The sequence below is a fragment of the Microcebus murinus genome, chromosome 10 (genome assembly GCF_040939455.1).
Source record: "Microcebus murinus isolate Inina chromosome 10, M.murinus_Inina_mat1.0, whole genome shotgun sequence".
Classification (NCBI taxonomy): Eukaryota; Metazoa; Chordata; class Mammalia; order Primates; family Cheirogaleidae; genus Microcebus; species Microcebus murinus.
Window position 1 is genome coordinate 99,126,402 of NC_134113.1, and position 27,184 is coordinate 99,153,585.

At 40.9% G+C, this 27,184-nt stretch overlaps 1 protein-coding gene across 1 annotated transcript; it reads left to right on the forward strand.

The window, feature by feature from the left end:
• The first annotated feature begins 117 nt into the window (after nucleotides 1–117).
• On the forward strand, nucleotides 118–26,028 carry ATP6V1E1 (ATPase H+ transporting V1 subunit E1). The gene is made up of 9 exons (XM_012747748.2): nucleotides 118–283; nucleotides 6,099–6,164; nucleotides 7,329–7,438; nucleotides 8,141–8,207; nucleotides 16,822–16,911; nucleotides 17,952–18,020; nucleotides 19,075–19,169; nucleotides 23,833–23,920; nucleotides 25,441–26,028. The coding sequence occupies exons 1-9, from the start codon at nucleotides 251–253 to the stop codon at nucleotides 25,501–25,503; spliced, it is 681 nt and encodes a 226-aa protein (XP_012603202.2). The 5' UTR covers nucleotides 118–250; the 3' UTR covers nucleotides 25,504–26,028.
• Nucleotides 26,029–27,184: the final 1,156 nt, after the last annotated feature.

The following is a 27,184-nucleotide window of genomic DNA, read 5'->3' on the forward strand; positions in this document are numbered from 1 at the left end:
CGGGGCGCGCGCGCACGCGCCCACCAGTCTGGGCGGGGCGACGGCGGGCACTTCCTGGGCCTTTCTCTCATTCCATTGGCTGAGAAGGCTCAGGGGGCGGGACTGAGCGGTCACCTGGCAGGAACCGGAAGCCAGGGTTATAAAGTAAAGGAAGCTGAGACCTACGCAGTTTTCTTCTTCTGGTCCCTCCCACTGTTCTCTTCAACCTCTAGTCGATCCTGTTGCCCACCGGTCTAGCATTGCTTTCGCCATGGCCCTCAGCGATGCTGATGTGCAAAAGCAGGTGAGGGACTGGGGTTGGGTCTCGCAATGCTGCAGCGTCCGTCCCTGCGGCGGTGAGCTAGAGCCTGGTTCGGGGAAGGCGGGGGCCTTGAGCAGCAGCCCTGACGCTGTAGGAGGGTCCGCTACCCCAATTCCCCAGATCCTAGCGGTCTGTTTGCGGGAAGGAGGTTTGCTGACGGGGGGATTTGCCCTGCAGCTCATGTAACTTCTCGGGTCTTGCCCGCTGCCCATTTGGCCTACGCGCCGCCTCCCTAAACTCCCTGGCTCTTTCTTCCCACCTCTGCACTCCCTATTTCCCCGGGCTGTTCGCTTTTAGTAGGACAGAGATCTGTGCAAGAATTGAAAATAGCTTCTTCACTTTTAACCCTGAGGGAAGCCCTCACGGTTTAGGATAGAAAGAATCAGTGCCTAGAGGAGAGACCTTCCAACCAGTGTTCTTTTGAGGTCATTCACTTTATGAACTGTTAATCTTTAGGTTGGGGGCATCTCTTCTATCATAAATTGTAATGGCTGGTCTCCCACTAGTTTGTATGTTAATATTTGTCAAATGCAAGACCTCTTTTTCTTACAGTTGTGAGCCCCAGTGCCTAACAGTGGCACAAAGTAGGTGAGTCAGGGTTTATGGAAAAAACTATCATGGAAGTCATGAACGTACGTCAGTTTTGAAAGTGTATGATTATTCCTGGGAAACTTGTTAGTTTTAAAAAATGTACCATATCTTCATGTCTGTAGGCATTAGGAATATTAAAATGCAAAATCCTCTCAGGGAAATATAGTGGCAGTTTATAAGCCTATAGCATGAGAAAAAGTGGTTTCCATTTGTCCTGCCAATCGATATCCTGAAACCAGAGTCTTTGCATTTTAGTAGTCATATTGTCAATAGGTTTTTCAGAGAAGGAAGTTTAAGACTGCAATTTAATCTGCACATAGTTTAGAGAACTAAGCCTACTTTTTCCCCAAGTATTGTACTGGGAAAATTCTCTGACTAAAGCACACTCACTGGATTATGAATCTCCCTAGATGAGCAATAAAACATTTTCTTCCTTGGATGTTTCCATTTCCTTGAAAATGTCTTTTCATTTTATTCTTAACCTAATATGCGCTAAGAAAAGGGGAAATCCTCTTCATTTTACGGTTCTTGTGCTAATTGCAAAGAGGAAATAGGGATGACGAAAATAGCATCTATGGAGAAATTTAAGAAAGCTTAACAGTATTCTTACAGAACAGTGAGATTTTTGAACATTTATCACTGCTTCTTCTGGCTTTTGATATAGGAATATCTTGATGCAGTAGAAAAGTACAATGTCTTCCACGTACTCTTAGTAGTCACAATACTAATTCTCTTCTGCTTGTTCCTTCTCTTTCCCTCTTGTTATAATATGTTGAATACTAAGGCTTCCACAGGAAAAATATAGCGTATAGGGAGGGCAGTGTATTTCCTTGGAATCAAGACCAAAATTATTTTTTCTTATATAAAATTAAAAGAATGAAGAAATCTTGTCTGTTGTCTGTACCCCTCCTTGATTACAGTATGTTTTGTTCACTGTATTCTCAGCTGTGAATAGGCCAGCCACGAAGCACATAGTAGGTACTTAAAAATCCAGGATTCTGGCCTGGCCGGTGGCTCACGCCTGTAATCCTAACACTCTGGGAGGCCGAGGCAGGCGGATTGCTCGAGATCAGGAGTTCGAAACCAGCCTGAGCAAGAGCAAGACCCCATCTCTACTATAAATAGAAAGAAATTAATTGGCCAACTAATATATATAGAAAAAAAATTAGCCGGGCATGGTGGCACATGCCTGTAGTCCCAGCTACTCGGGAGGCTGAGGCAGTAGGATTGCTTGAGCCCAGGAGATTGAGGTTGCTGTGAGCTAGGCTGACGCCAAGGCACTCACTCTAGCTTGGGCAACAAAGCAAGACTCTGTCTCAAAAAAAAAAAAAAAAAAATCCAGGATTCCTTGACTTCCCCATTATATTAAAATATTTGTGTATCTTTGCTTTTTTGTCTGGGGAGCATGGTCATTTATTTCATCAAATTTGTGAAGGAACCTGACTCCAAAAGCCTTAATTGCTAGGTTGGCAAAAGAAAAGTATTTTTTAAAGGTCAGATTTTTCTGTTTTAGAGGTGGAGTTAAATGTCTGTCCTTAAGGGGTTGACTCTTTCTCTTGAAACTCTTAAAGAACATGATCATATTGACTGTAAATAGGCTTTGCTGATCTGGGTTTAAATTAGTGTGTTTTGCTCTAGGCTATGCTGATCTAATAAAATCTGGTAGCCAAGGGTCCAGCAGAGTGATAAAGGCAGATAATACAGGTTTGAATCAGAGTTCACCTTTAAAGGCCAAACATGTCTTGTAGCATTTATAAACACCAGTTTTGATTACTGTATCTAGTTAAACTACTTTTAAAATTCCAGATATAATTAAGTACAGTGAGGCTTCAAACAATTTGTAGAGCCACTATTCCTTAACCATGACACCTCCACACATTAGCCCATGTCTGTGGGGGCTAATCTTTCAGCATGGCCAGTGATTTTCCATACATGTAGCTCTAGATAAGGTGCCCTAAATATTTCAAGGCTCAAGATTGTGTAAGTATTGTGTTGTCTGTAAAACAGGCCCTGATTATCATAATTTTTTGGCTGCTCAAAAGTAGAGTAGGGGCCGGGCGCAGTGGCTCACGCCTGTAATCCTAGCACTTTGGGAGGCCGAGGCAGGCGGATTGCTCAAGGTCGGGAGTTCGAAACCAGCCTGAGCGAGACCCCGTCTCTACCAAAAATAGAAATAAATTAATTGACCAACTAAAAATATATATAGAAAAATTAGCCGGGCATGATGGCGCATGCCTGTAGTCCCAGCTACTCGGGAGGCTGAGGCAGGAGGATCGCTGAGCCCTGGAGATTGAGGTTGCTGTGAGCCAGGCTGACGCCACGGCACTCACTCTAGCCTGGGCAACAAAGTGAGACTCTGTCTCAAAAAAAAAAAAAAAAGTAGAGTAGGAACAAGATGGCAGCCGTGGAAGTCGGAATGCACTAAGGAGTATGTAACCACTCTCCTGCTGAAAAATAAAAATGAAAAAGTAGGGTGGCTTCCAAGAATTCTCATAAAATAATGAGTCTGTCTCTTCTAAAACCATACTATATTTTCTTTAAGACTTTGATGCCATAAGGTTGTGTTCTTTTTTTTTTAATTTTCACTTTTTATTTCTACCTCTTATTTAAAGTCAGTGATAAAGTCACAATTATAAAATGCATGCATTAAAAAACACAAAAGGGGGCTGGGCGCTGTGGCTCACGCCTGTAATCCTAGCTCTTGGGAGGCCGAGGCGGGCGGATTGCTCAAGGTCAGGAGTTCAATACCAGCCTGAGCAAGAGCGAGACCCCGTCTCTACTATAAATAGAAAGAAATTAATTGGCCAACTGATATATATATAAAAAATTAGCCGGGCACGGTGGCACATGCCTGTAGTCCCAGCTAGTCGGGAGGCTGAGGCAGGAGGATCGCTTGAGCCCAGGAGTTTGAGGTTGCTGTGAGCAAGGCTGACGCCACGGCACTCACTCTAGCCTGGACAACAAAGTGAGACTCTGTCTCAAAAAAAAAAAAAAAAAAAAACACAAAAGGGGCCATGCGAGGTGGCTCACACCTGTAATCTAGCACTCTGGGAGGCCGAGGCGGGCAGATTGCTCGAGGTCAGGAGTACGAAACCAGCCTTAGCAAGAGTGAGACCCCCATCTCTACTATAAATAGAAAGAAATTAATTGGCCAACTAATATATATAGGGGTTGGTGGCGCATGCCTGTAATCCTAGCTACTCGGGAGGCTGAGGCAAAAGGATTGCTTGAGCCCAGGAGTTTGAGGTTGCTGTGAGCAAGGCTGATGCCATGGCACTCACTCTAACCTGGACAACAAAGCGAGACTCTGTCTCAAAAATAAGAAAATAAAAAAAAGGTACATTTCAGTGACAAAAATGCGGTGATCACGAAAATCTACTGTACATCTTGCGAAGGTCAAAGAATGAAAGAAAATATGAAAAAGTTGTATTTTCTTCACAAAAACTCTCTTCTAAATAGTAAAATCATCATTTAAATATTAAATATTTTTATCATTTAAGTTTTGTGGTGTTTTTGTTTTTTGAAACAGAGTCTCACCTTGTTGCCAGGCCTAGAGTGCCGTAGCTGGGACTACAGGCGTGTGCCACCATGCCCGGCTATTTTTTATATATATATATTTTAGTTGTCCAATTAATTTCTTTCTATTTTTAATAAAGACAAGGTCTCACTCTTGCTCTTTCGAACTCCTGACCTTGAGCCATCCGCCCGCCTGGGCCTCCCAAAGTGCTAGGATTACAGGTGTGAGCCACCATGCCTGGCCTCATTTAAGTATTCCTAAATATTAAGTATTCTTAACTCACTTTTAAAGAAAATTATAAGAAACATAAAATTTGCCATCTTAACCATTTTTAAGTGTAAGTTCAGTGCTGTTAAGTATATTTGCATTGTTGTGAAATAAAACTTACTTTGTATACCTATGTATACTTTAGATTTATGATCTTTGTGTTACATGGAGAAGCTGCTGTAAGAATTATACTCCTCAGAAGGCTTGAAACCCCCAGCAGATTCTCATTCATTCACAGATGTTTATTGAGCACCTATTAGGGTGGTAGTTTTTCCATATTCTGGGTTTACAGTGGTATAAAAGACAGACAAGGTCCCTGTACTCATAGAGCTTACCTTTTCATGGAAGAATTAGCTTTTTTTTTTTTTTGAATTTCATTACTTCTTTCAGGTAGAGCCCCTATAAAATGAAACTGCCATCCCATCCCCACTACACGTGAGTTTGATTAGCTGTTTAGATTTTCCTTTGAGTATATTTTATATCTGCCACTAGAAATGATACTTCATTTATGAGTCTAAGTAGGATCAATCACCCCAAGCTCCATACAGAATTCTTCAGTGAGTTTTGTTCTTCAGTTGTAGCCAATGATCTAAAACCCTTTAGCAAGTTCCTAGCCTCATAATCCAGTTGAGCATAGGGACAAGTAAGCAAGAAATTATGAATATATGTTTAGATGCCATGGCAGAGGAGGGGCAGAGTGCTCTAGGTGCATGTGAGTGAGAGGTTCTGGAAAGATTTACCCTAAGGGGATGATAGTTATGCAAGCTGAGGCCCAAGAAGCAAGCTTGGTGAAGAGAGGAAGGAGGAATGTTTCAAATGGAAGGAAGAGCATGCCTAATATCTTGGAGATGAGAAAGAGAATGTTAAACTCATGGACCTGAAATAAGTTTAGTGTGGCAGGTACTAAGTCTTAAGAGTGGTGAGTAGTGAAGGATTTGTTTCATATGATACTTGAAAGGTATGCAGTGATAAGATCCTGTACCTTCTAAGATCTTTGCACTTTATCTTAAAGGTGTGTGGGGGGGTTGGGCAGAGTGTTACACAATAAAATAGGAATTTGAAAGGATTTCTCTTCTGCAGCATAGAGTAGATTAGAGGGAACAAGACAGGTAAGCAAGGAGACAAAATTGGAAGCTGTCGCAGTAATTCAGCTGAAGGATGATGGCAAGGAGTAGGGTAGTCGTTCAGAGGATGGAGAGATGTGAACAAGTTCAACGACCATTAAGAAAAGAGAATTGATAGGAGTTGGTGATCGATTGGGTACAAGAACTGAGGTAAGAGGAAGAGCCAAACTATTTCATTTGTCCTTGTACTTAGTGCCTACCACATAACTGGATTCAAGAAATGATTGATTGTTGAATCATCAGAAAACATACCACGCTTTCTTCTCTTGTTGAATTAAAAAATATTTTTGTCTTTTAGATTAAGCATATGATGGCTTTCATTGAACAAGAAGCCAATGAAAAAGCAGAAGAAATAGACGCAAAGGTGAGATCAATTTTCTAGTTTTAAGAAGTTATCAAAATTTCATATTGTTTTGCTTTGCTAACTGATATTATCAGTAAAATTGTTTAACAACACATCGCATAGGACTAATAAGAATATGTCTGTATCTTTAATGTTAAAAAAAGTCAAGGCCCAGCGCTTCACCACATTTTATAGGCAGTAATCTAGATCTTTTAAATTCCAAATTCTAGGCCAGGTATGGTGGCTCACACCTGTAATCCCAACAGCTTAGGGGGCTGAGGCCAGAGGATTGCTTGAGACCAGGAGTTCAAGACTGACCCAGACAACATAGCAAGACCTTGTCTCTTAAAAAATATTTTTAAAAACTACCTGGGGGCCAGGCAAAGTGGCTGACACCTATAATCCTAGCACTCTGGGAGGCTGAGGCAGGAGGATCTCTTGAGGTCAGGAGTTCGAGACCAGCCTGAGGAAGAGCGAGACCCCCCCTCTACTAAAAATAGAAGAAAAAAGTAGCCGGATGTGGTGATGCTCGAGTATAGTACTAGCTACTCAGAAGCTGAGGTAGGAAGATCGCTTGAGCCCAGGAGTTTGAGGGTTGCTGTGGGCTAGGCTGATGCCATGGCTTGGACAACAGAGTGAGATTCTGTCTCAACAAAATAATAAATAATTTTTTAAAAATTAGCTGGTTATGGTGGTGTGCGCCTATAGTCCTGGCCACTGAGGAGGCTCAGGTGGGAAGCTCCCTTGAGCCCAGGAAATTGAGGTTGCAGTGAGCTGTCACCCACTACTGCACACCAGTGTGGGTGACAAAGTGAAACCCTGCCTCTAGATAATAAAATTAAATTAACTCCAAATTCTGTGTTCTTTTCATTATCCCACTAATAAGCAAATGGATTAAATTTAGAATAATAATTTTTTTGTGAACTGAATCTTCTAATTATATCCTTGTAACTGGGTACTATTATCTTTGATCAAATATTAATTTCCTGTTCATTGTTTAATTAAAATCACTGGTCTTTCATTTTGAATAAATTAGAATTAGTCTTCAAAAATGAGTCACAGTAAATTTTCTGTTTTACATATGGAATAAGTGATCAGAACCAAGTACGCCTGGTCACCAGGTGCTTACAATAAAAGTGTTCATCAAAATCTGATGTAATGAATTAATATTAACTAATTCTGTAGGCAGAAGAAGAGTTCAACATTGAGAAAGGTCGGCTTGTGCAAACCCAAAGACTGAAGATTATGGAATACTATGAGAAGAAAGAGAAGCAGATTGAGCAGCAAAAGAAAATGTAAGTGGATCCTGGTCACAGTACTAAGCTGAGGAAGCTTCCAGAAGTCACTGAGAAGCTGTGTGTAATGGCTCATGACTGTAATCCTGGGAAGCTGAGGCCAGGAGTTTGAGACCTACCTGGACAACATGGCAAGACCCCATCTCTACAAAAAATATAAAAATTACCCAGGCATGGTGGTACATGCCTATAGTCCCAGCTAGTCAGAAGGCTGAGGTAGGAGGACCGCTTGAACCTAGGAGTTGGAGGTTGCAGTGAGCTGTGATGATGCCACTGCACTCTAGCCTGGAAGACAGTGAGACCCTATCTCAAAAAAAAGAAAGTCACTGAGACAAGAACAGAGTAGGTGTTTGGGAGTCAGGCAGATATGGGTTCAGGTATTAACTTGACCATCAGCAACTTAACTGATAGTTGTTTAACTTCTCTGTGAAAATGGAAGCCTCATAGGATTATTGAAAGATTAAATTGCAATAACTGATATGAAAGTGCTTGCCATATAGTGAGCACTTGATATTTTCTTATCTTTGAAAATAAGTTGGTAGAAAACATAAATATATTTCAATAGGTTTTCTTCGGTGATTAGAAAGAGAAGTATTTGTTGTTTATCAAATCTTCATTGTACATACACAGGAAGCTATATATTTCTCTACAGTTTTTGGTTTTTATTCTGTACTGATACTATTTTTCCATACCTTTTTGCAGTCAGATGTCCAATTTGATGAATCAAGCAAGGCTCAGAGTCCTCAAAGCAAGAGATGATCTTATCACAGTGAGTAGCTCCAGTAGTTATAAAATTATAAAATGTTTGTTTATTTGCCTATTACAGAGGATCATCAGTTAACATTAATTAAGGACTTGAATAATTTTTAGAGAGAAAGCATTTGTTCAGCAAATCATTATAGTAGATATTTTGATAAATACAAAAATGAATAAGATCCCAGCTACTTGGGATGCTGAGGTGGGAGGATCACTTGAGTTCAGGAGTTCCAGCCCACCCCCAGCAAGAGTGAGACTCCGTCCCTACTAAAAATAGAAAAATTAGGCCAGGCGCAGTGGCTCACGCCTGTAATCCTAGCACTCTGGGAGGCCAAGGTGGGCGGATCGCTCAAGGTCAGGAGTTTGAAACCAGCCTGAGCAAGAGCGAGACCCCATCTCTACTATAAATAGAAACAAATTAATTGGCCAACTAATATATATAGAAAAAGTTAGCCGGGCATGGTGGTGCATGCCTGTAGCCCCAGCTACTCGGGAGGCTGAGGCAGGAGGATTGCTTGAGCCCAGGAGTTTGAGGTTGCTGTGAGCTAGGCTGACGCCATGGCACTCACTCTAGCCTGGGCAACAAAGCGAGACTGTCTCAAAAAAAAAAAAAAGAAAGAAAGAAAAGAAAAATTAGCCAGGCATGGTGGCGCATGCTTGTAGTCCCAGCTACTTGGGAGACTGAAGCAGGAGGATTGCTTGAGCCCAGGAGTTTGAGGTTGCTGTGAGCTAGGCGCCATGGCACTCTAGCCCGGGCAACAGAATGAAACTCTGTCTGGAAAAAACAAAAAGAGACTAGATTTTACTATATCCCTAGTGCTTAGTACAGGGCCTACTACATAGTAAGCATTCAAATATTTGATAAATGAATTAATGAATCTGAATTGTAGGTCAAGTTTTCTTGTGATAAGGGTATCTCCCCTGCCAGGTAAAAGTATGGTGGGGGGTCAAGTTTTCTTATCCGTGCCACTTAAAATTTTCTTGTGAAAGCGAAGCCAGTAATTACTTACATATTTACATAGATTTAAAGCAGCTTCCACAAGTACATCCAATAAAATTTTAAATGAAATTATTTTAAAAATTAGGAAAAATAACTAATAAAATAAAAATAAGTGAATGAAAAATCAGGGCAAAGAGAAAATAAGGACAAGAAATAATAAGTTAAAATTAGAAAAAGTGGTGTCAAATCTACTAAACCAGTGGGTTGTTTCATCTGGTTACAAAGCTAGGTATGTCATTTAAGACAAGTGCAGCATCAGAGAATATATCATCAAAAGCATTTCTATACTATATTAGATGATCTTTCTTAGAATCCATCCTACTTTAGTATAGTTAATCTTCAAAAAAAAAAGCATATGGCCAGTATGGTGGCTCACACCTGTAACCCAGCACTTTGGGAACCCAAGGTAAGAGTATTGCTTGAGGCCAAGAGTTTGAGACCATCCTGAGCAACACAGTGGGACTCTGTCTGCACAAAAAAATTTTAAAAATTAGCCAGGTGTCATGGGATGTGCTTTTAGTCCCAGCTAATTGGGAAACTGAGGCAGGAGGATTCCCTGAGCCCAAGGGGTTGACGGTACAGGGAACTATGATTATGCCACTGCACTACAGCCTGGTTGACAAAATCCAAGACCCTGTGTCTAAAACATACAAACTAAAGGCAGCATAAAAAGACAAGCTAGATAAGAACACCTAATTACAAAACCTATTAACTAGTCAAGATTATTACCTTTTACAGTATGTATTATAGTCCTTGGTACTCATATTAAGGCATGTTGCTGAGTTATATGCCTCTAAACTCTTCTGAATTGTACAAACATCTTCACAGTAGCTGTCACAGTTGTGATGTTTGACTATAGGCATAAATATCAAAGTATCAACTTATGATCAGGGAGCTTTCTGGGCATTCTCACCAGTAAGCTGGGAGAACATTTTAACTACACAGGCCTATTATGAGAAGAAAGAGTTACCACTGGAAGAGATAAAGGAACTAATATTTCTTAAATACCATATGTCAATCGCAGAGTGCTGGGATCACAGGCTTGAGCCACCGTGCCGGCCAAAATCAAGTCTTTGCCTTGATGGAACTAAGATGTATTTTTGTGGTTTGTAGTGAGGACTTGGAGAAAATAAACATTTTATGTGATTTCAGTTATCCTAAGGACACTTGTTTCCTTCTTTTTTTTTTTTTTTTTTTTTTGAGACAGAGTCTCACTTTGTTGCCCAGGCTAGAGTGAGTGCCGTGGCATCAGCCTAGCTCACAGCAACCTCAAACTCCTGGGCTCAAGCGATCCTTCTGTCTCAGCCTCCCAAGTAGCTGGGACTACAGGCATGCGCCACCATGCCCGGCTAATTTTTTCTATATGTATTAGTTGGCCAATTAGTTTCTTTCTATTTATAGTAGAGACGGGGTCTCGCTCTTGCTCAGGCTGGTTTCGAACTCCTGACCTCGAGCAATCCGCCCGCCTCGGCCTCCCAGAGAGCTAGGATTACAGGCGTGAGCCACCGCGCCCGGCCACTTGTTTCCTTCTTAACCTCTTGCAGTCTAACTTCTTGCCATTAAGTAATTACAGGTTAGTGAACCACAATAAAAGAGGCATGGAGGGGGGGAAACAGATGCTGAGATGATAAACAGGACTACACACACCTAACCATATGTCCGTGTGTTAGACGGATTTTGCTATTTTAAGACTTTTTTTTCTAGCTCTATTCATAAAATAAGAAATTTTGAAAGGAAGGGAAATATGTCAAGCACTGGGATAGGAAAGGATATTGACAAAAGATAGAAGGAAAGAGAAAAATATACAACCAAGGTAAAATGAAAAGAAAATAAGCAAGCTGTTTTGCTACTTTGGTCTAAGTTATTTTTCCTGTTTATCCTTTTTCCTTGTCTGCCCAGATGTTTTCTGAGTTTAACAGCACAAGCTTTGGAATCCCTTAGAGGTTTGAGTTTCTGTTACATCACTTCCAGTGGTTTGATGGGCAAATTTTTTAACACCTTTTGATGCTTTTGAACCCTTCATTTCCTGTTTTAAGTTGTTTGAATTTAGAATCAAATTCAAAAACATCCACCTTCTGCTTACTTAGAATTAAATTAGGTAACCTAAGTAAAGTGACTAATATAATGCCTAACACAAAATGGGATGTGTAATAAATGATAGTTCTTTATTATCATTTTCCCAAAATTCAAAGCTTACTCATAAATTTTGGGTGGGTGTTTTTCAAGAAAAACAAAGAAGCACTAACATTTAAATTCTGACTCATTGGTTCTGAAGTAAAAGTTTCCTGTTTTGTGGTTACAGGTGAACTAGAAATGTTTTCAAGGGAGGCTGCTGACCCCTCACACAACATGGCCAGGGAGACTTGGTTTTGATGCTGACATCATAATCAGGTTTTGGTTTCCTGCTTCTCAGGACCAGAGTCCTAATATTTTCAGAATCCTCAGAGGCAGTTAGTTCAATTGGACAGATACTCCTTTCCAAATGCATAAAATGTTGATGACACACAAGCCAACATGTAAACTGCAGTGAATTTACAGTGTGGTTCACATCTCACCTTGGAAAAGCCGCATGAGGAGACAGATCATTATCAGAAAGTTGTTTCAATTTAGAATCAAAGGGTGTCACTAGGATACTAGTGGCTTGTAATATTGATTGTAATTTGCCTTTCTCCACGGTGGTGACATATCTGTTAAGTGGACAGGAATGCTTCAGACAAAAGATAATACAATTTATATTAATTAGATTTCAGTGTTCTTAGCTAGAGTTTAGCTTATTCATGCTAAATCAACTGGAGTTTTAAAACTCCTTGATTACTCATTTCCATACTTTTCATAGTAGGTTACAAGCTGGCTTTACTTAAATTTATTGTCTTAGAGTCCCCTATCTCTGTACTTTTACTGTGTGCCCTGTTTGTATGACCAGTGTGGATAGTTTGATTCCAGTACACAGAGGGAAAATGCTCCAGGGACATCTTGGTGGGGAGGAGCTGATGTTTCTCTCAGCTAAATGTCTTATACACAGGGTGAGTAGCCTTATCTGAGATGTTTGAGACCAGAAGTATTTCAGATTTTGGATTTATTTGTATTTTGGAATATTTACATATAAATAATGAGATATCTTGGGGATGGGACCTGGGTCTAAACAAAATTCATTTATGTTTCATGCACACCTTATACACAAAGCTTGAAGGTAATTTTATGCAATATTTTTAATAATTTTGTGCGTGAAACAAAATTTGTATTAAGTACTTTTGTGTGAAATTTTCTACTTCTGGTGTTATGTTGGTGCTCAAAAAGTTTCAGATTTGGGGTTTTCATTTTAGGGATGTTCAATGTGTAAGTATGTGCTTCAAATGTTTGTGCCTATAAGCTTCCTAGTTTCTAAAGGCTTAAAAGCCTTCTTACAAGACTATCAAGATTTCATTAGAAATACTTCTGTGGGTTTGGTTGTTGTGATGGACACCTAACATTAGAGGTTGTTTTGTGACCAACTCTTAATAGTTTTTCTATGTTGATAAAGAAATTTTAATTCAAGAATGTTTTGTCAAGGCATAAGAGTCCATCCAGGTTCTTTCCTAATTCTCAGAAATTAGTTTTCTCATTTTTCTTTAAAAACAGAAAAAAGAGAAAGTATTTGAAAAAGAAAAGTGAGAAAACTAATTTCTGAGAGTTAGAAAGAACCTGAATGGACTCTCATGCCTTGACAAAACATTCTTCTTCCTTTAAATAATTAAGGAAGACATTCTTCACATTGCTGTTGTCATTACTTCTCTCTGCTTCTGGCCTACCTCAGAATTATAACCCCGGTCTTCAGTCTCCAGGTCTTTGCTGAGGCTATTTCTTGCTATGCTGGTTTAGTCTGGTTTGTGCAGAATATATTTGGGAATGGCCAGTAGAGGAGATTTTGAGGCTGTGCCTTCTCTTGAGTCTTCAGGAACTAGAAAAAAATCTTAAAGCTAATCACATACAATACAGTGAAAAGGATGTTGCCATTACAATTTCTGTATTGGGTTCCTTTAATGACAGTTGTCAAAGAAATACCTCTGTCAGCTACATGCTTAAAATAAAGCTGGCTAAGGCTTGATAAGAAATAGAACTGTAGCTGCAGAGCCCAGTATAACCAGTAAGATGATCCCACCAGTGGTGAAAGACAGGGATTAGCATCTAATAATGACATATTTAGAAAAAGAAGAATGATGATATTATACGGACGTTTTGTTAACTTTAAAAGAACTTGGTTTTGTTTGATAGGTATATTTAACAAAACTTGCCTACTAACTTGTTTTAGGCTTCAAACCGTAAATTTTGCTGTAACTTGGGTCCTCCTCTTAAATAGGACCCTATTAGAAAAGGACTTTTACTTTGGGTTGTAATAGGGAAGCAGCAAAAGAGCATTTTCTATCCTTTTTTGATTTATTAACAAACTAGAATCTTGCAAACTGTCTTGGGAATTTTAATTGCTTTATCAGTTTTGTGCATAATGTAATAAAGAAGCAATTTTTTGGGAAAAAATCAGTATGTTGAAACTGTATTTTAAAGTAACTATAGTACAATATCCTACTTTTTCTCCATCTGGCAAGTGGTGTGCTCTATTTAATTTTACTTAAAATACAGTTATAAACAAGTGAATATATGACTCATTGACCAATGAATAGCATTAAATCATGTTTGGTTTGGGGACAGAGTGTATTATAATGAAAACTGAAATATTAGAGTAAGTAAACTGCTTTATGTGTTAAAAGTTTCTAAAGTAGACAGACTACATTCATCACTTAATATTTGGAATCCTTGTATTTTGGGCTTAAGGTCAGCTGGTTTATTTTTATCATTGGGAAGAAAAAGGTTCTAATGACAGAATAAGAGTGTTAGTGTAAGTTCTTCTCTACAAGTAACTTGTAGGTGGTTAGTCTTTGTTTCCAGGTAAACAAAAAACCGAATTGGATATACCATCACTGTGTTTAAGGCTGTTGAGGGGAAGGGCCACCATTCTTATTATATAGCATGCTAGATAATGTTCTTGAGGTCTTTATCTTACTTTTTATTAAAAAACATTTAAAAATTGGACCTTAAAGTGAATTCTCCTGGTTTTTAAAACATCTTGTCATATTGGCACTTAGGCATCAAAATGAATAAATGTTTGCTTGAAATTAGATGTGTGAATGAGTTTCTGACAGACCCCACCAGGAACGATGGTCGATAACCTGGGGTAGAGAAGACGTGAGTAGTAGCTGCCCTGTGCTGCCGATGGCACGTGTGCAGCTAACTCTTCCCTACCTAAGCCTGAGCAGACAGAAGTTAGACTGGGAGGCAACATCACGTTTTGGAGCAGACGGTTCTGGATTTGAGTCCCAGCTCTCACTTGCTCATTGGCTTACATGCTTTATATACTTTGATTACTTTAGAGATATAGACGATATTTTATAATAGTTGTGTCCATGGTTTACTATTAAATGTGACAATTGTCACATACCATTGCCACCACAGAAGTGTCATGACAGTGATCATCTGTTTTAATTAGCTGCTGCTTTCTGATCTGAGAATAGTGAAGCACTTAGTAAATAAGATATTACATATTTAAATAGTTAATACATTGACTTGGTACAAAACCCAACAGGTACAACAGTACAGTGAAAGTCTCACTTGCGCTGTTCTCTAACCACCCTCTGTTACTGCGGAGCGTGCACCCCACCTTTTACCAGAGTTTCTTGCTTGGGCACAGCTACGGTTCCCAGAGGGTGAGGGTTGGGATGACTCACAGAACCAAAGAAGGGGCTTGCATCTCTCTCTCTCCTCCTTAAAAGACTAGAATAAATAAATAACTTTCTAAACATCATATATATTAAGTAAAATAACTTGGGCGGGTGCGGTGGCTCACGCCTATAAGCCTAGCACTCTGGGAGGCTGAGGCGAGTGGATTGTTCAAGGTCAGGAGTTTGAAACCAGCCTGAGCAAGAGCGAGACCCCATCTCTACTAAAAATAGAAACAAATTAATTGGCCAACTAAAAATACATAGAAAAAAATTAGCTGGGCATGGTGGCGCATACCTGTAGTCCCACAGCTACTTGGGAGGCTGAGGCAGAAGGATTGCTTGAGCCTAGGAGTTTGAGGTTGCTGTGAGCTAAGCTGACGCCATGCCACTCTAGCCAGGGCAACAAGAATGAGACTGTGTCTCTAAATAAATAAGTAAATAAATAATAAATAAAAATAAAATAACCTGTATAGAACACTTAATATAACTAAATATACCTGATACCTGACATTGTTAGGTGGCCAACAGTTGAATTCAGGGCATTGTGTCCCTTTAATTTTTTTTTTTTTTTTTTTTGAGACAGAGTCTCACTTTGTTGCCCAGGCTAGAGTGAGTGCCCTGGCGTCAGCCTAGCTCACAGCAACCTCACACTCCTGGGCTCAAGCAATCCTCCTGCCTCAGCCTCCTGAGTAGCTGGGACTATAGGCGTGCGCCACCGTGCCCAGCTAATTTTTTCTATATATATTAGTTGGCCAATTAATTTGTTTCTATTTATAGTAGAGATGGGGTCTCGCTCTTGCTCAGGCTGGTTTCAAACCCCTGACCTTGAGTGATCCTTCCGCCTCGGCCTCCCAGAGTGCTAGGATGACAGGTGTGAGCCACCGCACCTGGCCTTATCTGTCCCTTTTTAAAAAGACCTGAGTTTTCTTTTAGCCAATAAGCCAACAAACAGTTCTTACTTAACAAATAATTTCCAGTGTATTCTTATGATATGAGATTTGTTTCCTGATAATCCTTTTTAGTTTCTATTTTAGTTTTTATTATAGAAGTCAATGTTTATTAGAGATAAATTAGAAAATACTAGCATAAAGAAAGTTGAGATTATTCATGTTTTAGCCTCCTAGAGGTTAATTGTTGGTATTTTGATCTATATCCAGGCATTATCTGGGTTGTTTTGTTTTGTTTTGTTTTTTGAGACAGAGTCTCACTTTGTTGCCCAGGCTAGAGTGACTGCCATGGCATCAGCCTAGCTCACAGCAACCTCAATCTCCTGTGCTCAAGTGATCCTACTGCCTCAGCCTCCCAAGTAGCTGGGACTGTAGGCATGTGCCGCCATGCCCGGCTAATTTTTTGTATGTATATTTTTAGTTGGTCAATTAATTTCTTTCTATTTTTAGTAGAGACGGGGTCCTTGCTCAGGCTGGTTTCAAACTCACAACCTCGAGCAATCCGCCCACCTGGGCCTCCCAGAGTGCTAGGATTACAGGCGTGAGCCACCATGCCCGGCCAGACATCATCTGTTTTTGCTAATGAAAAATGGAATCATCTTGTAAAATTGTCTTAACAGTGTGCTTTTCAAAGCCATGTCACGTAAATCTTTCTACGTCAGATGTGTAGATTTTTGAACCAATTGATACCTGAGCTATTTTCCTGCTAGACCATGAACTTCGTGGGAGCTAGGATGGTGTTTCATGCTTCCTTATATCCGCATACCTAGCACAGCCTCTACTTTATCGTATATCTCAGGGAATGTGTGTTGAATGAAAACCACAAATAAAATGTGCAGCTACTGGGCCTGAGGCAACCAGCCTCAGGATGGGTTCTTAGCTTGACTGCTCAGATGTGTAGATAACTTTTTTCTTTTCCAATCTTTGTAGGACCTACTCAGTGAAGCAAAACAGAGACTCAGCAAGGTGGTAAAAGATACAACTAGGTACCAGGTGCTGCTGGATGGACTGGTCCTCCAGGTAGGTACTACCCCTTACAGGCCAGATCTACCAATTATAGCCAGAGTTCGGAGAAAATTTACAGGATCTATTACAGACCAGTTCTGTTTTTCCTGTTTTCTCATCTTAGCTTTTTTCCTTTTACTTGTTACCTTGTCTAATATGTGTGCTGCATAGGAGGATAGTATTGTCTGTCTGGTTGGATAAGACATCCAGGCTTACTACTTTTTTTTTGAGACAGAATCTCATTCTGTTGCCCGGGCTAGAGTGCCGTGGCATCAGCATAGCTCACAGCAACCTCAAACTCCTGGGCTCAGGCAATCCTCCTGTCTCAGCCTCCGGAGTAGCTGGGACTACAGGCATACACCACTATGCCTGGCTAATTTTTTTTTTTTTTTGATTCTCACCTGCTGTGTCATAATTTTTTATATATATATTTTTTTAGTTGGCCAATTACTTTCTTTCTATTTTTAGTAGGGATGGGATCTCACTCTTGTTCAGGCTGGTCTCAAACTCCTGACCTTGAGTGATCTTCCCGCCTCAGCCTCCCAGAGAGCTAAGATTACAGGCATCAGCCACCTCACCCGGCCACTACTCTTTTATATAGTCTTTTTACTCCTTTATGATTCAAGGGTCAAATATGCTTGCAAGGCCAACTTTAAACTTAACTGTTAGTAATTAAGTTTTACCACTAAAGTACTTGCTTTAGATATTAGGGTTCAGACCAAACACTTTATACAGTTTCATTGTTTACTGCTGGCTTATGAATCCTTATTTTACTTAAGTTAATTACATTAATATTTGTCCTCAACTTGATTGATATAAGACTTCCATATGAATTTTGTTTCAACCATCAAAGCATTGGTCACATTTGTCTGGTTTGTGACAGAAAGATGATCTTTCCGAGTTCTCATATGGTTGGTATATGCCATCTTTTAGAGGAACTTACCAGGGGACATTTTTCCAAACTAGATGAAAGAACTATAAAAACATTTTATTTTGCTATTGTTTTATTTTATAGTTTGCATTTTTTACTAAATGTATCTGATTATTTTCTACAGGGTTTGTACCAGTTACTGGAACCCCGAATGATTGTTCGTTGCAGGAAACAGGATTTACCTCTGGTAAAGGTAAAGCACTAAGAAGAAGAAATCGCTCTCCCTTTTTTTTAAACATCAAAATGTTAGGATCAAATGTATGTTCTAATAGATAACAGCTCAACCATGGGATTGGAAGCAGTCTTAACACATTGTAGGTAGTACTTTAAGTATACTTAAGTCTCTAATTTCTTTCTTTAAAAGAAGTCAAGTTGCCATCCAAGCTAGTACGCTCTTTTTCTAGGAACTTGGTAATACCATAATATTTAAAATCAAGGCTGCGCACAGTGGCTCACGCATGTAATCCTAGCACTTTGGGAGGCCGAGGCTGGCGGATTGTTTGAGCTCAGGGGTTTGAGACCAGACTGAGCAAGAGTGAGACCCTGTCTCTACTAAAAATAGGAAGAAATCAATTGGCCTACTACAAATATATAAAAACTAGCTGGGCATGGTGGCGCGTGCCTGTAGTCCCAGCTACTCGGGAAGCTGAGGCAGAAGGATCGCTTGAGCCCAGGAGATTGAGGTTGCAGTGAGCTATGGTGACACCACTGTACTGTAGCCCAGGCAACAAAACAAGACCCTGTCTCAAAAAAAAAAAAAAAGGTGTAGTGCGTCACCACACTTGGCTAATTTTTTTGTAGAGACGGGGTCTTGCTTTCTTAACATATTGTCAGCCCCTCTTTTGTAGCTGCCACTTTAAGCCAAACTTAACAGCCAGACTCTTTTTACCCTCCCTTCTCTCCTTACTTTACCCACTTCTTCTAATGCTCCTAGTTGGGGTGATAATGTAGCTTTCTCCCGTCGGTTCATGTTTCAAACCTGATATCTCCTCTGGAGTGTTTAATCAACAGCCAAGCCCTGTTGATTCTTCACAGAAATTGCTAACATCTCCTCCCTCCTGCATGTAGGATCTCATTTTATCTCCTTTTTACTTGGTGGCTGTGTCATTTTACATTCCCACCAGGAGTACATCTATTCTTTTACTTGAAATAAATGGAAATATTCTTGCTTGTGTAGCTTGTAGATTTTTTGGATACCTGCTCCATAGTTTCTGTTAACGCCACTCATTGTTTTCCTGTTTTTCCAGGCTGCAGTGCAAAAGGCAATCCCTATGTACAAAATTGCCACTAAAAATGATGTTGATGTTCAAATTGATCAGGAGGCCTACCTGCCTGAGGACATGTAAGGAGTATTCCTACTGCTAACAGCTTCTTGGGAGAATAGCTTTTATATGGGCCTTTATTTATTTTTTTTTTTCTTTTTTTTTTTTTTTTTTTTTTTTAAGGAAGGAAGGAAGGGAGGGAGGGAGGGAGGGAGGGCAATATGGGCCTTTATTTTAAAGCATGTTTTCTCCAATGCACTCTTAACCACAAGAATAGAGCCATGGTTGTGTTCCACTTGGAATTGATGCTGTTTTTCTGTCAGTGCTCTGTTGTTCTCCCTTGTAAACCAGCTAAATATATTCTAAAAGTCTAGTTTATGATCACTCCATTCATCCTGCAGTGGTAGCACCTAGAATTTAAATCTGGGTCCAGATCTCTCTGTTAGATTCTAAGGAAAATAATTCCTACTTCTAAGAGGTTATCCAGAACAAGAATTGTTACTGTGTATAGCTAATAATTAGGTTCCTTGGAGATGAAATTGCAAGTACCAATGGTACTTCTACTGACTGTGAGGAAATGACAGAACATTTTCGGACTAGTGTCACTGGTCAACTGCGTGCATCAGGGTAGGCAGTAGAAGCCCTGGCGAGGTTAGCGCCTGGGTCATCTTCTCCATCTCACCTGCCTGTCCGATGCCATTGCACCACGCCATTGACTGACACTGAAGAGAGTCCTCGGGACACATAATGAACTTACTTGATAGAGTATCACACTTAGGACTATAAGACCTAGATTTGAGTCCTGACTTGACCTTTCACTGGCTATGGGACCTAGAAACTGAATTCATCTGTAAAATGGGATCAATGCTTTTTGCTTTTTTGTTTCATGACGTGAAGAAAGGAGGTAGTATATGTGGAAATACCTTACAAATGGAGAAGGTGTATACTCATGAAGGTTATTGTCAGATTTGAGTTTGATTCCATTCTGCTGCTTAACTAGCTGGGTAATTTTGGACTCTATTCAATCCCACTGAGGGCGCCCTAGTCCATTTAGTGTTTCTGTAACAGTACCTGAGGCTAGGTGACTGATAAAGACGTTTATTTGGGTTATGATTCTGGTGGCTAAAAAGTGCAACGTTGGACAGCCAATTTAGTGAGGGCTGATGGGGTGGGCATGGGCGAAAGCTCAAGTGGTGAGAGCGGAAGCAAGAGATAGGAAGCAAACTCACTTCTGTAACAAGCCGCTCTCTGGTAACTAATCCAGTTCTGTGAGAGCTAGAACTCACTTCTGAGGGAGAACATAATCTATTCTGGAGGGATCTGCCCCCAATACTCAGACATCTCCCAACACTGCCACATTGGGAATCAAATGTCAGTTGGAATTTCTGAGGGGCAAATTTAAACCATAGCACTGGACCTTGGTTTCCTCATCTTTAAATTGGAATGGTAGCACCTACTTCATAGGATTATTATTAAGCTTAAACAATGTCTAGACAGCACTTAACACAGTGCCTGGTACAGGCTCAGGGCTCAATATACAGTCATTCCTCTGTCAAAAAACCATTTTGAAGATTGAGTAAATACTATCTAAAACATTTATTTAGGAGCTGGCAAATAAAGGTTTTATCAAAGACCAACTGTTCCTTATCTGAACCTTTGGGGCCAAGATGTGCTTTGAATTTCAGATTTTAGAAAAGTAATAAAGTACATGTTTGGCATGTTATATAATATTCCCACAGGGTCTGAAGCATCACCCCCACAATCAAATGGAAATAGGAATATTCACACTGCGCAAGATAAAGATTTGCTAGACATTAGCCGCTGAACGACTGACTAGATATCAGTTCAGGTTTTAGAGCCACATGAATTCACCTTTATTTTTTTAGAGGTTTTTGAAATTCAGAATTGTAGATAAGACATAGTGGACTTACTATTGCAGATTTAATGTGGCATTTTAAATATTACTGTCTGGACAGTTACTTCATTTTATTTGATCCCTTGCCTGTTTCCCTGTTAAGAGGACATTGACTCATAGGGTTGTCAGAAGCATAAGTGAGAAGTGATCAAAAGTGGCTTCACATTCGGGGGAGCCCGGCACACAGCGACATCCTCCCCTGGTAGCTCCCTCACTTCCCTCTCCTCACAGCGGACGTCCTCCCCTGGTAGCTCCCTCACTTCCCTCTCCTCACAGCAGACGTCCTCCCCTGGTAGCTCCCTCACTTCCCTCTCCTCACAGCGGACGTCCTCCCCTGGTAGCTCCCTCACTTCCCTCTCCTCACAGCTGGACAAAGAATTGTGTCACAGACGGTGGGCCAGGATTTCAGCAGAGAACTAACCATGCCATTATGAAGGATAGTCTGGTTAGAGAAGCCAAAAGTAGATGAAATATAGCAATGGCAAGGGGAGGGGAAGGTGGACTAAAAAAAAATATTAATATCATAGTCCATGAAAATTTGTGAAACCTTTCCCAGCCTTTGTCTGATAGCCTACTTATTTCAAGAAATTTTTGATAAAATGAAGTTATAGTGTAGCAAGTGAATTTCATTTCCTCAGGTTGCCTGTAATAGAATTGGGCCTGTTTACCTTATGTCTCTAAGTGCTAAGAAACTTTGAGGAATGGAATGACAGTGAGGTATGGGGCCAGAGGCAGGACTTTGAGGGAGAATTTGGCAAAAGGTAGCAGTGGTACCTTTTATCTGATCCACATGCAGTCGTGAGTGTTGCCTCATTAGTACGTGCCCCCCACCACCCCAATAACGAGCAGGATTGGGGCCTTAGAAGCAGATGAGCACTGTTCTTGTTAATAGACTGTGTCTATTGGTTTGCAAACTGTGATATGCAGTCCTCCCATTTGCATTTTGTTGGGGAGGGCTGGCTGTTAGAATTCAATTAGGGGCTGTAACAAAATCAAACTGACAGATAGCAGTCACTTGGTAAATGACAGTTATTAAAGTGTGGACTGTGCAATTTCCTTAAGTACCAAGTTTGACAGTTGATAGCTCCAACATTTCACTTTGACACTCTTGTTCGTTTTTTTAATTGTGAGCGTACATCTTCATTCTTTCAAATGCATGTTTTAACTTGTGATTATCTTTCAAGTTTTTTTTAGATCAATTTTTGTGAAACCATGGATAAGTCAAAAATTCATGGTGGCTCACGCCTGTAATTCTAGCACTCTGGGAAGCCGAGGCGGGTGAATGGCTCAAGGTCTGAGACCCCGTCTCTACTAAAAATAGGAAGAAATTAATTGGCCAACTAAAAATATATAAAAAAAATTAGCCGGGCATGGTGGCACATGCCTGTAATCCCAGCTACTCGGGAGGCTGAGGCAGCAGGATTGCTTGAGCCCAGGAGTTTGAGGTTGCTGTGAGCTAGGCTGATGCCACGGCACTCTAGCCCAGGCAACAGCGTGAGACTCTGTCTCAAAAAAAAAAATTTGTGTTATTTTTCTTTTTTTTTTTTTTCTTTTCTTTTTTTTTTTGAGACAGATTGTCTCACTTTGTTGCCCAGGCTAGAGTGTGCCCGTGGCGTCAGCCTGGCTCACAGCAACCTCAATCTCCTGGGCTCAGCAATCCTACTGCCTCAGCCTCCCGAGTAGCTGGGACTACAGGCATGCGCCACCATGCCCGGCTAATTTTTTTTGTATATATATTTTTAGTTGGTCAATTAATTTCTTTCTATATTTTGGTAGAGACGGGGTCTTGCTCAGGCTGGTTTTGAACTCCTGACCTCGAGCAATCCGCCCGCCTCGGCCTCCCAGAGTGCTAGGATTACAGGCGTGAGCCACTGCGCCCGGCCTCATTTTTCAATATGAGTGTTTGTCACAGAACCAGTGCAGCACAGGCAATTGAAAATATCAACGAAGTGTTTGGAAAAGATGTGGCTAATGAATGCACAGTATGTCAGTGGTTTGAGAAGTTCCATTCTGGTGATTTTAATCTTGAAAATGAGCCATGTGGGTGACCTGAGACCAAGGTAGATAATATCAGAAGAGAAACTGTCTCAAAGCTTGCCTTTCTTTGTTGTCACGACATAAAAGTAAACCATTTCTACGCCATATTTGTTAAGTGTGATAAAAAATGGATTCTTTTTGACGATTGCAAGCATTTGGCACAATGGTTGGATAAAGATGAAGTGCCAAAATACAGTCCAAAACTGAATATTCATCAAAAAAAAGCTAATGGTGTCTGGTGTTTCAATGCTGGTATTATCCACTACAGCTTCATGAAACCTGGTCATTTGATTCGAAATTGGACATTTCATATTTAATGATCTAATATCAACAAGAATATAGTCAGCCCTCTATCTGGGTTCCCCATCCATGAGTTCAGTCAACTACAATTAAAAATATTTTGTATGTATGCGGAATTTGTGGAAATGTTTTTTTCTTTTCATTCCCTAAACAATACAGTATGACAACTATTTACATAGCATTTACACTGTATTAGCTACTTTTATTAGTCTAGGGGTGATTTAAAGTATACAGGAGGATAGTGTAGGTTATATGCAAATACTACACCATTTTATATAAGGGACTTGAGCATCTGTGGATTTTGGTACCTGCAGTCCTGGAACCAACTGACTATAAATACTCATAAACTTGTTGAATTTACTTCAGACCTATTGCTTATGTCGTGCACTCCACACACCAAGGTAGCTTTCTTCTAAGGGAATAAAGTAAATGTACCATGTGTTTGTCTTCCTGAAATCTATAAAAACTGTTATTTCCTGTGTTCTTTGTAGAGCTGGTGGCGTTGAGATCTATAATGGAGATCGTAAAATAAAGGTTTCCAATACCCTAGAAAGCCGGCTGGACCTCATAGCCCAGCAGGTGAGTGTGAGGGTGAACACCTCTCAGGAGCTGGTCGGCCGCCAGCTTTAAGTGGCACAGAGAACACCTGTCCATTCACTGGCATTTAGGATTTGTCACTCTCATTCCATATTCTTTATGTTTTCTTAAAAAGAATGAGGATCAGGCATGTAGTGGCATTGCTGAGATAATATAATTTGCCTGAGGGAGGATTTGGGGTCAGATGAAGATTTTGTTTACCTAGGATTCTAACATGTACATCCTACATGAGATGCGGACTGAGGTCTTTCTCCGGCAGGACTGATGTGAACCAGAGTAGAAACTTGTTGAGAGGAATTATCCTAAGGCTGCTGGCTCTTCAGATGTTCCCAGATTTTTTTGTATAGATGAACTCCAGGAAACAAGCCAGGAAAATTCCACCTGTTCTAAACTGCTGGGCATCTTGTAGCAGTGGTAGTCTTCTGCTGTGACTGCTAACCTAGTTGTTCCCTGACCTAGAAGTGCAGTTCACTGTTTATGTAAATTCTAGTCTTATAACTGAAACACTTTCACCTTGAGTATCATATTCTGGTCACATAAACCTTAGAGCTATGTTTTCTAGTAGCCACTGTCCTGTCTGATACAGTAGCCACTTGTAGATATTTGATTATTTATTTATTTATTTTTTTTGAGACAGAGTCTCGCCTCTGTTGCCTGCGCTAGAGTGCCGTGGCATCTGCCTAGCTCACGGCAACCTCAAACTCCTGGGCTCAAGCGATCCTTCTGCCTCCCGAGTAACTAGGACTACAGGCATGCACCACCATCCCCGGCTAATTTTTTCTATTTTTTAGTAGACATGAGGTCTCACTTGCCCAGGCTGGTCTTAAACTCCTGAGCTCAAGCGATCCTCCCACCTCGGCCTCCCAGAGTGCTAGGATTACAGGTGTGAGCCACCGTACCGGGTCATACTTTGATTAAAATTGTAAAATTTTGTTTCTCCATCTTACTAGTCACCTTTCAGGTGTACAGTAACCACATGTAGCTAGTGGCTACCATATTTGACAGCACAGCGTTACAAGTTTGAGGTTAAATTCTCTTAAGGATTTCCTAGTTGTTACAAGTGCTTCAGCCCACATTTGCATTATAAATATTCTGTGTGGTCACTCCTGGCACAGTAGGCACTTGATAAATGTTTATTGAAAGAGAGAATATAATTGGCCCAGAATATTATGATGAGATAATACCGTTAATGGACCCATCTGTTCTACCAATATCACAATATAACAGGCCTTAGACAGTAATGACTTCAGATTTTTAATTTTTTTTTCTTTGTCCGTTTCATAAGCAGTCTTACCCCCAAATTTGGGATTAGTTAAGTTTCTCACCAAGGATTTTGTTACAGTGCTTCAGCTAAGTGAAGGGCAGATCTGATACATTTTGCTTTTGATTTCCTTCCCAGCCATGTTAGAGGTTAATGTCTTTCTGCATGTAGTTAAGAGATGCAGTTCTTTTTATAAGTTCTCACATTAACATTGCATGTTTGTTAAATTTTGTGTTCACAGATGATGCCAGAAGTACGGGGAGCCCTGTTCGGTGCAAATGCCAATCGGAAATTTTTGGACTAGGCCTTTGGGACACGGAGTCCACCCACTACTCTACGGCTACGATATGGAAGCTTCTGATATTTAAAGAAGCGAGAGTGTCTGTGTAGCTCCCTCTCTGCTGTCCTAATGTTGCTCTGTGTTTATCAGTGGGTGCCCTTCTGTGGCTGATGCCCTTGGCCTAGTTGCTAACAGTGGGAGAGCGTTCCGCTTGCTGTGACCAGGACCCACCTCCAGTTCGTCTCAGAATAACAGCTCCCAGCTGGCCCCACAGCGCTGGGTGAGGGGTCAGGTGGCGGCTGCATGAACTTCGCCAAGTCTCCTCCTCCTCCCCAGCTCCCAGTTATCTAGTCTAGAGGGTGACATGTATGGTGTTCTCTGCCTTGAAGTCTCTGTTCTTTAGGCTTAAAACTCATGTGGCACACGCATTCCTCCCAGCAGTAGTAGCTTCACTGTCACCTATTTCGGCATAGACATTTTCCTCATCTGTAAATGTGATTTGAAACCTAAGCCATGAATATGCTTTATTTATTAAAAGATTTATGTGGATTCAATTGTAATTTCTTATGTAAGGTACTACAAATTTATGATTTGAGGAGTAAAGTTCTTACTGAGGTACCTAGAAAAGAAATACTAGTATTTTTCAAGCCCCTATAGCATTTGACGATTTATAGCTGTCAGTACTGAAACCCGTAACCCTGTGGGTGTCCTCTGGTCTTCCTGCTCAGTTTTGGCAGATCACGCCTGATGGTGTTTGCCCAGCCCATCACCATCTTCCACACAGGGACTTTGGGCATTGCCTCTCCTCTAGAAGGGTTGTATAGCTTTATTTTTATTTATTTATTTTTTTGAGACAGAGTCTCACTTTGTTGTCCAGGCTAGAGTGAGCGCCATGGCGTCAGCCTAGCTCACAGCAACCTCAAACTCCTGGGCTCGAGCGATCCTTCTGCCTCAGCCTCCCGAGTAGCTGGGACTACAGGCATGCACCACCATGCCCAGCTAATTTTTTTTAATATATATATATATATCAGTTGGCCAATTAATTTCTTTCTATTTATGGTAGAGACGGGGTCTCGCTCTTGCTCAGGCTGGTTTCGAACTCCTGACCTTGAGCAATCCGCCCGCCTCGGCCTCCCAGAGAGCTAGGATTACAGGCGTGAGCCACCGCGCCCAGCCTGTATAGCTTTATTGAGGAAATAGTTTTACTAGTTTTGGCAGAGTGTTTTGGGGGGTTACTATGTGCTGGGCCCAAATCCTTATTGAGGCCCTGTGTCCTCTCCCCGTGCTTTGTTGCTTCCGTGGGTAACTAAGAGCTGCCACGGCTAGCAAGAGTGAGGTCTGTATCAGGAGCCTGTACTCAAGATCTCTTAATAGAGAGTGAGGCTACCAAGGCTGACCATTTTAGCCCCATCTTCTTCCTCATTAACCCAAGTTTTAGGTAAGTGGGGATTAATGAAAATACCTGGCCAGGCACAGCGGCTCACGCCTGTAATGCTAGCACTCTTGGGAGGCCAAGGTGGATGGCTTGAGGTCAGGAGTTCAAGATGAGCCTGAGCAAGAACGAGACCCATCTCTATTAAAAATAGTAAGAAATTGCCGGGCGTGGTGGCTCACGCCTGTAATCCTAGCACTTTGGGAGGCCGAGGCGGGTGGATTGCTCAAGGTCAGGAGTTCGAAACCAGCCTGAGCGAGACCCCGTCTCTAC

Bases quoted from the DNA above. Each gene is read 5' to 3' on its own strand.
- ATP6V1E1 (XM_012747748.2), top strand. From the start codon at position 251: ATGGCCCTCAGCGATGCTGATGTGCAAAAGCAG. The intron at 18,021-19,074 runs GTAAAGCACTAA...CTGTTTTTCCAG, and splicing joins AGGATTTACCTCTGGTAAAG to GCTGCAGTGCAAAAGGCAAT. The intron at 19,170-23,832 runs GTAAGGAGTATT...TGTTCTTTGTAG, and splicing joins GCCTACCTGCCTGAGGACAT to AGCTGGTGGCGTTGAGATCT.